Raw genomic sequence first — 11990 nt, forward strand, 5'->3', positions numbered from 1 at the left:
TAGTATGCTCATGTGAGGGGTGTGCTAGTGTTCTGTGCTCTATGTAATGACTTTTTCTGATAACCCTAACTAGACTTGTAAATTGACTGGATTTAGAGCGGATCGACCTAAATGTTTAGTAATAAAAAAATTTCAACCCGACCCGCTCCGTTAACCCGGCCGATCGTTGATAGCTCAATCCAAATCTGTATCCGCCGGATTAACGGCTACCCAATCCGCTAATCCAATCCATGTATAATTACGAATATCTTTTAATTTTAAATAGTAATATGAAATTTTTATTATGATACCTCATAAGATATTGTTAAAATATTAAAATAACATGAAGAATATCGCCAAAAGTTGAATTACATTATCAAAATATTCCTTGAATGATAAACTAAGGTAACTAAAATACTAAATTTCCAAAGTATTCTTAATATTTTATGTTTTACATTTTTGAAAAATAATAATATGTTAATAAAATAAAATATTTTATTATTATGAAAATGGACCGGATCATTAAAGGATCGGATCAACCTAATAAATCCGTGTTTGATTTGTTAAATAAACGGATTAACAGATCAATGGATCAAATTTTCAATCTAAATTCGTCTAATAACCACGGATCCGGAGCGGGTCCGGATCAAAATATGCTCCATTTACAAGTCTAGCCCCTAACGGGCAAGTCATTATTGTATTGTTTGCTGAATTGCATAATGAATGACCTTTTCAACTAAAAAAAAAAAAAAAAACCTTTGTACTAAGAAAGAAGATGAGAAGAAACCAAATTTTAGAGGTGATCGACTTTGGGGCTTTGATTATTGACCATCAATAAATTTATTTTTATTAACCCTCAATAAAATTGCCTACAAATTTTGCACTTATTATCAACCCTCAATAAAACTAGCTACAACTCACAAAAGCAAGAAAATTGTGATTTTGCACTCATATTTGACCCTCAAACATTACAACTCAGAAAAGCAAGAAAATGATGATTTTGTACTCATTATTGTCCCTCAATAAAACTGCATATAACTCAGAAAACCTTTCAAATCTACAGTTTGAACTCATTACTGACCCTCAATAAAACTGACTATAACTCACCAAACCTTTTATTGAGGGTTAATAAAATTTGTATTCATGAAGAAGATGAAAACAAACTAAATTTTAAAGTGATTTAGGAGCTTTAGTTATTGACCCTCAATAAAAAAAAAACTTTATGTCCATCTTGGCTCGTGGATGTCACCGATGATGATACTTCCATAACTAATTCTAGTAGTAGGGAAGAGAGTGAGGAACTTATATCCACCACCGGTCATTCCCATAATATTGTTTTCTTTATTGCATCAACAAACTAAAATTACAACAATTAGTTTTTCGTAAGTCAAATTCATAACATTCTACTTACAAATGAGAGACTAATGCCAGTAGACTATATGATACTGGGCGGTCATTCCCATCTTTTGTAATCGTTTTTATTAATTGAATAAAGGATTTCCTATTCTCAAACAAAAAAAAAAATTATTGATATATTAATTTATTATTTTCATTAAATTTTTGGAAAATTGTAAGAAAAGAAAAGAAAAGAAATGATAGATGGCATATGGGCAGGGAGGTTCTGTGGGCTAAGATAGGCCACTTGGAAGGTTCAAACACTGCGTTCAAGTCTTCCCCACCAAAAAATACGATACGTTATCCAATCCCCATTTTGCAAAACCCACAATCCAAATGCTAATGCTGCTGCCCTGAATCTCTGTTCTCCATTCCCATTATTCAAACCAAGGAAAATGCCTATATACACTGCAACTCTGGCCCTTGGATCAGTCTCACGGCTCTTGTTCATCACCAGCGATGCCTCCTCCTCCTCCTCCTCTAATACTTGCTCAGTCTCTTCTTGTTTCTTAAACCACTCCAACTTCCCAAAGCAATCCCACAAGTCTGTAAGCAAGAAGAGAACCTCTCTAGTTTGCACTGCGAGTAAGACTGAAGTGCAAGACTCGTCTCCCTCTACTGAGCAGGCTCGGGTGTGTTCAAGTTTGCTCTTTTCTTCGTCCTTATTGATTGAATCAGCAAAATGTTTAGGATTTCTTATTGGGTTTTTGATTCTGTATATGATACTAGTTTATGTTCTGAAATGTTCATCTTTATCTGCTTGTTTTTATTGATTATGTAGAAAGGGTTGATTGAGATTGAGATTGAGATTGAGATGAATAAGATAGAGTAGTGGTGCTACAGAACCACGGACCATGTTTGCACATTTTTTAAAGTGCTGCACTTTTATCTGCTTCTGTAATGGCATGAGCCTTGAATGAGATAAAGTAGCGAAATGCCTCGTCGTTTACGATGAAGATAGTGTAAGTGCTTTGTGTAGGTTTGTTCATATTCTGAAATCAAGCAGTTTTGGAGAGTGTGTTTGCACCGGGTGTGGCTAAAAGGATTGAGAAACTGTTGAGAGTTTGCAAAAGTGTGGAAGAAGATCAAGAGGATCGCTAACTAATGGGAAGTTGTTTTCCTAGTGGCTGTGGAGATTTCCGGAGGATACAAATTTGGTGTGGTATGCCATCATTAGAAGTAAATAGGGGTTGCTAGTAAATGGCTGGGAGTGCAACAGTTTTATTCGAGGCTCCAGTGGAAGCCCACAGAAAGTTATATTGCAAGTCATCAGCTGATTTTCTTCTGCAAAGTTGGGGTGGATAATATGGAAAGGTTGAGGAAACAGCTTTGTGTCACTCATTTTGCACTGCGAGAAGAGATTTCCCTAGTGACTTTGGCTGTGGAGATTTCCCGGTAAACAGTTTTGTGTCTCTCATTTAGATTCTCATATAGGTTATGAGATTTGTCATAATTTATCCATAGCTAGGATGTGCACGAATTGCTCTCTGCCGGTGAGTTGAGACTTTAAGTATGGAAGAAACTTGAGAGATTCAGAAGTTGGGGAGCTTATGTTTTCATCTAATAGGTGTTGTGCTGGATTTATCTAGACCAGGCAAGAGAAAGTGGTTGCTTGACCATCAGGAGAAAGTGGTTTAGATTCTCAACATGTCCCTCACAAGAGGCCAAGATGAGTTGAACACGTGGGTTGAGTGAATGGAATGCTAGCTTGGTATAAGCTGTTGGTGCATCCTCAAATTGCTTAAGCTTTTAAGGTCCAGTGGATGTTTAATGTGGTATCAAAACGTTACTTGTAGGAAGTCCTATGTTGAAACCTGCAATCTTCATCCCCGTTTGTTCATTGGTTGCAAGGTGCTGGGTAGTTACACCTATAGGTTCTTCCGCGTTTCCACATGGTTGAGAGGGCTGAACAAGAGGGAAGGTGTTAACTTTTCATTTGCATTGTTGGCTCATTGCTAAGCTCTTTGTAGGGTTGGTAATTAGAATATCCTAGCCTGCCAGGTTCAAGTTGTGAGTTGAGTCATGTGGTTCAGGAAAATGCTTGAAAGGGTATAGTGTGAGGCTGGTTTCACAAAGAAATAAAATACATTGTTGACCGATTCTCTAACTGTTCAATCTTTTGAGGTTTTGTGGTTGTCTATCATGAAGCATCTAGGAGATTGGGTCTGACACAGTAATGAGTCACTCACTTTGCTACTATTTTAAAGTAACTGCATCTAGGCCAATCAATTGACAGTGTAGACGAAGAGACCCAAGATTTTAGAAATTGATATGGAGTTGTATATTGCCACAACTAACCTTTGTAACCAACATGATGCTTTGACTCCTTATTTATTACTGCATCCTTTCTGTTAACTATTAGCAGTAATTGAATAGGGTTTAGATGGAAAGAAAAGGTAATTTTAGGTGGAGGAAGAAAATTCTTTGGGAGCGAATTCACTTCTGGTCAATTCTTCTATGGGACCAGTTCTTCTGAGTTTAGGCTTCTTTCTCTGCTATTCTGTTGGGTTGGAAATCTGTAGTATTTTGGAGTTTTGTCTTTCTTTGTTGATGAATTTTCATCATGTGCTGTCTTCTTTTGTTTTCAGGGTTATACTATAGAATATGTAATCCAGAGGGCACTTTGTCATTTGACTTGTACTCTTTTATCTCTCTATATTTTTTCTTTTCCAGAAAAAGAAAAGAAATATGATAATGTTGGAATGAACAGGAATCTTTATGCCAAGTGGAAGTTTTCCATACCGGAAGTAAGAATAGGAAAAATTTTATACACAAAATTTGAAAAATATAGTGTTGAAAGTTTGTCTGGTTTCACTTGTTATATCTATTTTTGGATTTAATTCTTCAGATACTTATCTGAGCTAATACTTAATTTCTGCAAAGAAGTAGAGGTCTGCTGATTGGAAGGTAGCAAAAGCTTACAGTGATAGTGGATTCATCTTTGATGGGATGGTTGAAGGGTATAACAGTGGAGGTTTGCTGGTTCGGTTTCATTCTTTAGTGGGTTTTCTTCCATTTCCACAATTGAGCCCATCACACTTTTGCCAAGGTAAAGATTTCCTATAGTTTCTAGTGATATGTTGGTTACTATTAAGACTCTTTTATATTTAACTCATCAATTCACCATGTAACATTGTTTATAGTAATTTTTATCATGATGCACGAGAATGGAATGTGTATGGATTTGAGAATGCTATTTGCTTTACCCTAAGTATCATATTAGAGCAGGGTGTGTGTGAATATGTTGTGTGTGAATATGTTAAGTCTGTGTTTGAGAAGGTTATGTCTCTCATTCGAGTTGTTAGATTGTTTGCTTTTGATTTTCCTGATTTTAATAAAGAAATTAATTTATTTGGCAGAATTCTTCTTGACTTGAAGTTTCTGTCAAGACTTATAGGCTTGTATATTCGGAAAAAATATATATATAAAATGAATTATTAGTATATCTTCTTCAATTTCAATAACTATTGTTAGCATACCAATCTTGGATGATTCATGCCGACGTGCTGATAATCCATACATCCGTTGGTCAATGATTTTGGTGTTGCTAACTAATGCTCTATGAGGTGGATGCATATTTACTATCATGTTTTCTTTATTATGCCATTTCCTGCAGAACCGGGGAAAGGCGTCCAGGAGATTGCAAAAGGATTACCTGGTTCTCTTATATCTGTTAAGGTAATGAATTCACATATATGGCTATTTTCATTAACTTGTTAACATACTCTCCACCCAATTTGTTGGCCTTATGCTGCAGTGTGAGTGAGGGAATCAATTTTTTTTTTTCCTTTAAGAAATTGCTGTGGAGTGGCTAAAAATTAGGGCCCAACATCTGTGAAGTACCTGAAAAGCCAAGAGCCCTGTTTCTAGCAAAGAAACTCTGGAGGAGTAGAGAGCTAGAGTAATAAGATGCAGAAAACTTTTGGAAAGAGAAAGGCACTTAAAAAGAGAACTCAAGTCTTACTTTGACCTTATTTCCATTTACAACTTATACAAGCATTCCTCAAATAACTCTAAAAGTCCCATATTTGTGTATAAATAATAGTAAAGTCAAAACTTCAAACATCTCCAGAATCCAGATTCTAACGAACTTGGGAACTACAGAAGTCTAGAAAGGCTGGCAGCAAAGGCTGGATACGAACCAGGTTGAATCTAGATACTCTAATACCAAAGTTAAAGACTAAATTAGTTCTTGTGCATTTCCCAGGAGGTTGATATGCACAGTCTTCATTTGAAGCTTTTATACTGTCTCATTGCTTGCTGATTGTTACAACTTACAGATATTCGAGAGTGCCTCAGAGTATACAGTTTTTCCATTTGCCTAGATGAAATGTACTAAAGAGGTTTTCCCCATGTAAAACTATCTCAGTTTCTTGATGTTTTAGGTAATCCAAGCAGATGAAGAGAACAAGAAACTGATATTCTCAGAAAAGGAAGCTGTCTGGTCCAAGTTTTCTGAGAAAATTAGTGTTGGGGATGTTTTTGAAGCTAGGGTTGGTTCTGTGGAGGATTATGGTGCTTTTGTTCATCTACTATTTCCTGATGGTATGTTTCTCTTAGTTTATGTTAGAGCATGTTCCTCGGTTTATTTCAAATATGGAAAAAAAAAGAAGAAGAAGTCATCATTATGAAATAAATCTTTGGAACAGGTCTTTATCATTTGACTGGACTAGTACACGTCTCGGAGGTTTCATGGGATCTAGTTCAGGATGTAAGAGACATTTTGTCGGAGGGCGATGCAGTAAGAGTTAAGATCATTAATATTGATCGGTGAGTTATATTTCATGGTCTAATTTTCAGTCATGAACAAATACATTTTTCTCATTGGGTCTAAAAAAGGATATTTGTAGTTTCCACCAAAATACCGATAAATGAAACTCATATGGATTTCTAAAATTTATGCAGAGAAAAGTCAAGAATCACATTATCAATTAAACAGTTGGAGGAAGACCCACTTTTAGAAACATTGGACAAAGTGATACCACAGGTCTGTAATATGCTGATCTTGATATCTCAGCTGTACTCTTGTTCATACTCTCTCAATTGTGAAGTGAAATGCTTAGCTATATGATGAGTTTGTCCATTCACAGGATGGCTCTGACGGTCCTGATTCTTTGAACCCTAACAATAGCAGTAATATAGAGCCTCTTCCAGGCCTTGAAGCCATTTTTAAAGAGCTACTACAGGAAGATGGGTAAGGATTTTAACCTCTTCCATCAATTTCTAAAACTTTCATTGGATGTTGAAACACTAAAATCAGTATGGTTCAGTGTATATGATTTGTCTAAAACTTTATTGTTATTCTCCCGGTGATAGAAAGATTACAAGAATATTACCTTCTTAAGTTTTGGAAAGGGTTCACCCTAGAGTCCAGAAATTATTCCCTTTCAGCCTTATTGCTAGTTGTCTGGGTTTGAAGGTGGCCCTATATAAAGACGCACTATCATTGGGTATTTGAAAACAGAGAAATAAAGTCATTTAGGTGAGGTTTGAAAGTGGCCTTACATTATGATTCAGAGTCATACCAGGGCTATGAGAGAGGTTTATACTTTTCGGTTATTTGTAAATGATGCACATTGTCTATGGGAGTCTGAATGTTCTTATTTCAGACTCCACTTATTCTAATTTTTCGTCCTGCCATATATTGCACAAAAATTCTTTTGGGTCATCAAATCCAAGTCCTGCCAAGGCTGCCGTACATGGGCATCCAGTGATAAAAGTTGATTCCCTAATTTCTCTTTACTAAATGATGAAGTTAAGCTTTTTGGTACAGAATATGATCTGTGATGTGTATAAGGAACTTGCTAGCTGATGGTCTTTTTGAGTTTAAATACCTGATATTTGATACTTGCTGCCATCTGTGATATGTCCAGAATAGATGATGTAGGAATCACTCGCCAAGGATTTGAGAAAAGGGTGGTTTCACAGGACCTGCAGCTTTGGCTTTCTAATGTTAGTTCCTTTCAGTTAAATATATCAACTTTCTGTACTATCTTCATCTTGCTTTCAAAAGCGGTTTCCAAGTGCTATTACACTTTCTTACTCTAACTTTGTCTTGCTTATTACCTCAGTCACCAGCCATTAATCAGAAGTTTACTCTCCTTGCTCGGGCAGGAAGGCAGGTGAGTTCCATATTTCCTGCTTCTCGTTCTCATACAGACATATTACACTCACAGAAAACATATTGCACACATTACATACATACATTGGTAGTTTAGAAGGATGGAGTTGCATTCTAATAATAGGGGGTAGATAGTAAAGAGTACATGAAAACAGTTATATATGGCTTTGAAATTACTACCATATGAAATATCTATCAAGCAAATCCACGGTAATTTTCTAATTTCTATCAAGCAAAATAGCTATGTACAGAAATGAGTCCCTAGATTTGAATAACTCTTCCCAAATGTACCCTAAATATGAACTGTGACTTGTCAGGTGCAGGAAATACAACTGACGACAACACTTGATCAGGAAGGTATAAAACAAGCACTCCAGCGAGTATTGGAGCGTGTCCCGTAGACGAATTAAAACAAGCACTTCACAGTATTCATTCACAGTTACATTTGTTTTTGTTGTGACTTTGGGTCAACTGATATTCCTGTATAGAAGTCATTGAGGCATTGCCCTATAAGCTGTATAAAAAATGAATTCTTATTCAAAAGTTAATAGGTCACTTGGGTATCTTGTTAACATGAATCTTTTTTCTTCTTTTGTTGACCATTTTTACGAAACTGGTTTTAGAGGGGAATGTTGTAATCAATTATCATTGGGTATCTTGTAACCTAGTCGTTAGCCCGCCGGAGCTGTTGTTAGATCCAGGCCAAGTTGTGAATCATCGCGCATGTATGAGATGGAGCCAAGTTTTAACAAGGGTTTTTGTCCATTTACCCCATTTCTAGGGATTTTTTTCCCACTAACCCCATTAAGTTTTTTTAATTCTCTCTTACCTAATACACTCTAAGGGAGTCTTCCATAATACCACACTAAGATTTATTTATTTATTTATTTATTTTTTTAATACCATTTTACTCTTCACCCCTTTGTTACTTAGAGAGAGAGAGAGAGAAAATGGATGAGAGAGAAACCATAGGAGACTTCGCCGGAGCCCGTCGCCGGAATCCGGTCACCGTCCGCCGGATTCCGGCCAACTTTTGCCAGAATCCGGTCACCGGAATTTGTTGAAAATCTCACCGGAAAGGTTTTTTTTGCCTCCAATATACATCTATTGCCCCCCAATAGACCTCTATTGCCTCCTATTGCCCCCCAATAGACCTCTATTGCCCCGATAGTCTATTGCCCCCCAATAGACGTCTATTGCCCCTCAATAAAACTTTCGGTAGTCGGAATAGGAACTAATCTTCCTAAAATTAGACAAATAAAACTTTGATTAAAGAAAAAAATGAAGAAATTATATCAATTTTAAAACGTCTATTGCCTCCCAATAGACGTCTATTGCCCCCAATAGACATCTATTGCCCCCAATAGACGTTTCGATTACCGAAATGAGAACTAATTTTTCTAAAATTACACAAATATAACTTTGATTAAAGAAAAAAAAGAGGATATTACATTAATTCAAAACGTCTATTGCCCCCCAATAGACCTATATTACCCTTTACATAACACATTTTGTATCTTGTTACTCCAATAATTTACATTTTATATTACCAAACTTTCTTATTAAAAGGCCAAAAAGAAGAAAAGAGAAAAAAGAGAAGAAAAAAGAAAAGAAAAAAAAGAAGGACGGGCTGAGCTGTTTTTTTTTTTTTTTTTTTTTGGCTGAGCTGTTTAGAGGTACTAGTCGCCGGGGCAGGTGACGAAATTGATTTGGGCACCCTTCTGCCTTCTGTGAAGCTGTGAAGTTGTGAAGCCGTACTTGATCTCACCGGAAAACCGCCTCAGGTGGGCTCGTTGGTGAACTTTCGCCGGGGGAGGGAGAGAGTGATGTCGCCGACGACCCCGCCACATCTTCGCTTAATCTCAACAAATCAGCCGAAGAATCTACTCCTCCAAAGCTGAGTCAACCATAAGCAAACTCCAAAACAACGATCGCCGTCGTCGGCGATCCCAATTGGAAAAAATATGGACGAAAATCAGACGAATCCTCAGGATGTTAGCGCAGACCTCAGCCTTGACCTTGGATTTGTACTCCTTGACGAGCGCCACGTCCTCCTCGTTCTTGCGGCCCTCCTCCTTCTGCTCGATGCGCTCCTCAACGGTGAGCTCTGACGCCGTGGTGGACCCATCTCCTCGTAGCGCTCCGCCTGCTCGGTGAACTTGGCCAAGTAGACGTGCTGGTCTTTGGTTAGGTTATCGGGGATGGAGGACGCCATTGAAGAGAGAGAGAGAGAGAGAGAGAGAGAGAGAGAGAGAGAGAGAGAGAGAGAGAGAGAGAGAGAGATGAGAGAGAGAGATGTTTGAGTGGCATGATGGTAGTTTGTTAATTAGATTAAGGGCAAAATGGTCATTTGATTTTAAATTGGGTTAGTGGGAACACAAATATGTTGCTGGGGTAAGTGGGATAATTTTGGCTCATTTTGGTGCTATTGGTTAAGAACCCTTTTAACAAATGAAGGACCAAAGCGGCTAAAGTACAATGATCCTCGGAGGGTTGTTGTGTTTATGAATATGTTCCCAACACACATCATCGATAATTAATTTGGAGTCAATACTGTACGTACTTATTTTGCTAATGAAAGTCACAAATATAATCTCGTATTCTTCTCCATGGAGCTAAACTATTAAGAGTGTAAAGCGGCGTATTCTCGCATAGTATGTTGCAGCATGCACACTATTTATTTTTGCTTTCTTGGGAATATTTACTAATATTTTGACTCCGGCGATAACTAGTTTTACTTTGCATGATAATTCAGATTTCAAACTCTTTCCAGCCTTAACTACTGACAAAATTAACGAGCGAAATACAGAGAGACATATTGAGTTATCGGGCGCTTACCACATAAACGAAAGTGGCTGGAGACATAAGAGAGAGAGAGCAGAGGGAAAGTGCCTAGTTAACGGAACTGGGACTTGAAGGTCCGACTAGCTGGAATTTGGGAATTCCGATTCACGTCCGGGGCAGAAATCAGATCGCGTTCAGGCTAGGGTTTCTTCTCCCAGTTGGAGATTCAATACAACGTAATGATCGAGTTCAGGCTAGGGTTTTGTACTTATTTTGATCAAGTTTCAGTTAGGGTTTTTTGAAAATAGGGGAAGGATGTCGGCGGCGGGGGAGGAGTCAAGTGAGGCAGGCACCATGGACGAAGAGGATTTGAAGCTCAAAGAGAAGGTTTGCACTATCACTGATGTTTTCTCTGTTACTAGATATTCTGCATTGCATTCTAACTGGTGCTGTGTCAGCTTTCTCAATGCCGACTGGAAAGGGAGAGGCTCCTGACAGAGAAAAAGAGATGGAGGGTCAAGAAGAAACTTCTCATGCGGGAAGTAGAAAAATTAGAAGAAAATATCAGTAAAGAAAGAGAAGCGTTTCTGTGTGTAAGTTCTGAATATCATAAGAGACAGATAACACTCTACAAGAACTTGAAGACTACGAACAACAGTATGGGGCAGGTAAGATTTCTGTCACCAATGATCTGACTATGATTTGGAATTTGGAATTTGTTTTCCAAAGTTTAAATGTAGGCCGATAATTAGCCAAAAAAAAAAAAAATGTAGGCTGATATACGATCATATTGATAGTTTAGTCACTCCCACCTGTAATTTCTGATGCTAAATAGCAAACATGCTTCAGCGTCCAAGTTTGAAGCCTCTGGTTTGATGTGTTTTTTGGCAGCTATGGAACGAATTGGCCAAACTAGACGACCAGTACAAGTTTTTTGATAGTGAAAGGCCTTGTATGGGAACAGAAGTGGAGAAGAAAATAAGGCGGTCACAATCAAAGACAGAGAAGCTGGACAAGCTATACTCAGAGATGAATAAGAAAAGGGACGATTTTTATTAGCTTTTCTTGAACCTCGTATGAAAAATGCAGAAATCACTGATGATTTGAAGGCTCTGGTGAGAGACCACTATACTCGATATATTGAGACACTCAAGACTGATGACGATGAGTATGCACTGAAAAAATTTATGGATATTATTCTACTACCGGGTTCTTCTCAGCAGCAAATTGTTGAGTCTATATATATCTCCAATCTCTGCTGAAGTGTCAAAGATTTTGAACTTCTTTCTAAGAAAAAAGACGGAGTCCAACGATGTGAAGGTGATATACTAAGGCCCCATTTGTTAGTCAGGAAATCAAATCTGAAATGTGAAATAGTTTCTCATTCCATTAAATTGTCATGTTTGGTTAAATCATAAGTCTGGAAAAGAAAGTAAAATAAATGAGTTGACCGGAGTTCAATTCCATAAAAGAGGCAGAATAGAAATACCATCTGGCCGGAGTGTGGTATTTCAATTCCTTCACTCAATGGAATTGAAAATTTACTTGTTTAGCCCATCATAAAATTTGGTCAATTAATAATTCTGATCTCCACTCATTCATTTTTAATCTTCCATATTTAATTCAATTCAGCATTATTGGAAAATCATTAACAAATTAATTCTCTCAAACCATTCTCTAATCTCAAGTCTTGAATTCTTCCAAACACCAC

The 11990-nt window shown here is 37.3% G+C and overlaps 1 protein-coding gene across 3 annotated transcripts; it reads left to right on the plus strand.

Annotated features, from left to right (window-relative positions):
• The first annotated feature begins 1622 nt into the window (after nucleotides 1-1622).
• Nucleotides 1623-8073, plus strand: LOC133710243 (uncharacterized). Of its 3 annotated transcripts, none has more exons than XM_062136266.1 (10): nucleotides 1623-2006; nucleotides 4264-4423; nucleotides 4991-5052; nucleotides 5760-5919; nucleotides 6024-6144; nucleotides 6280-6361; nucleotides 6465-6568; nucleotides 7248-7326; nucleotides 7446-7496; nucleotides 7819-8073. In XM_062136266.1, exons 1-10 carry the CDS (start codon nucleotides 1770-1772, stop codon nucleotides 7894-7896), a joined length of 1134 nt encoding a protein of 377 aa, XP_061992250.1. In that variant the 5' UTR covers nucleotides 1623-1769; the 3' UTR covers nucleotides 7897-8073. The 3 variants fall into 3 exon arrangements, with proteins under 3 accessions (XP_061992250.1, XP_061992248.1, XP_061992251.1); XM_062136264.1 differs by having other exon boundaries at nucleotides 1626-2006; nucleotides 7813-8073; XM_062136267.1 differs by having other exon boundaries at nucleotides 1873-2006; nucleotides 4261-4423; nucleotides 7813-8073.
• Nucleotides 8074-11990: the final 3917 nt, after the last annotated feature.

The sequence above is a fragment of the Rosa rugosa genome, chromosome 5, assembly GCF_958449725.1.
Source record: "Rosa rugosa chromosome 5, drRosRugo1.1, whole genome shotgun sequence".
Taxonomy (NCBI): domain Eukaryota; kingdom Viridiplantae; phylum Streptophyta; class Magnoliopsida; order Rosales; family Rosaceae; genus Rosa; species Rosa rugosa.

Excerpts from the sequence above, each read along its gene's own strand:
- LOC133710243 (XM_062136264.1), top strand. The coding sequence starts at position 1,770 with ATGCCTATATACACTGCAACTCTGGCCCTTGGATCAGTCTCACGGCTC. Across the intron at positions 2,007-4,263 it reads CCTCTACTGAGCAGGCTCGG|AGGTCTGCTGATTGGAAGGT; the intron begins GTGTGTTCAAGT and ends GCAAAGAAGTAG. Across the intron at positions 6,145-6,279 it reads AAGATCATTAATATTGATCG|AGAAAAGTCAAGAATCACAT; the intron begins GTGAGTTATATT and ends AAATTTATGCAG.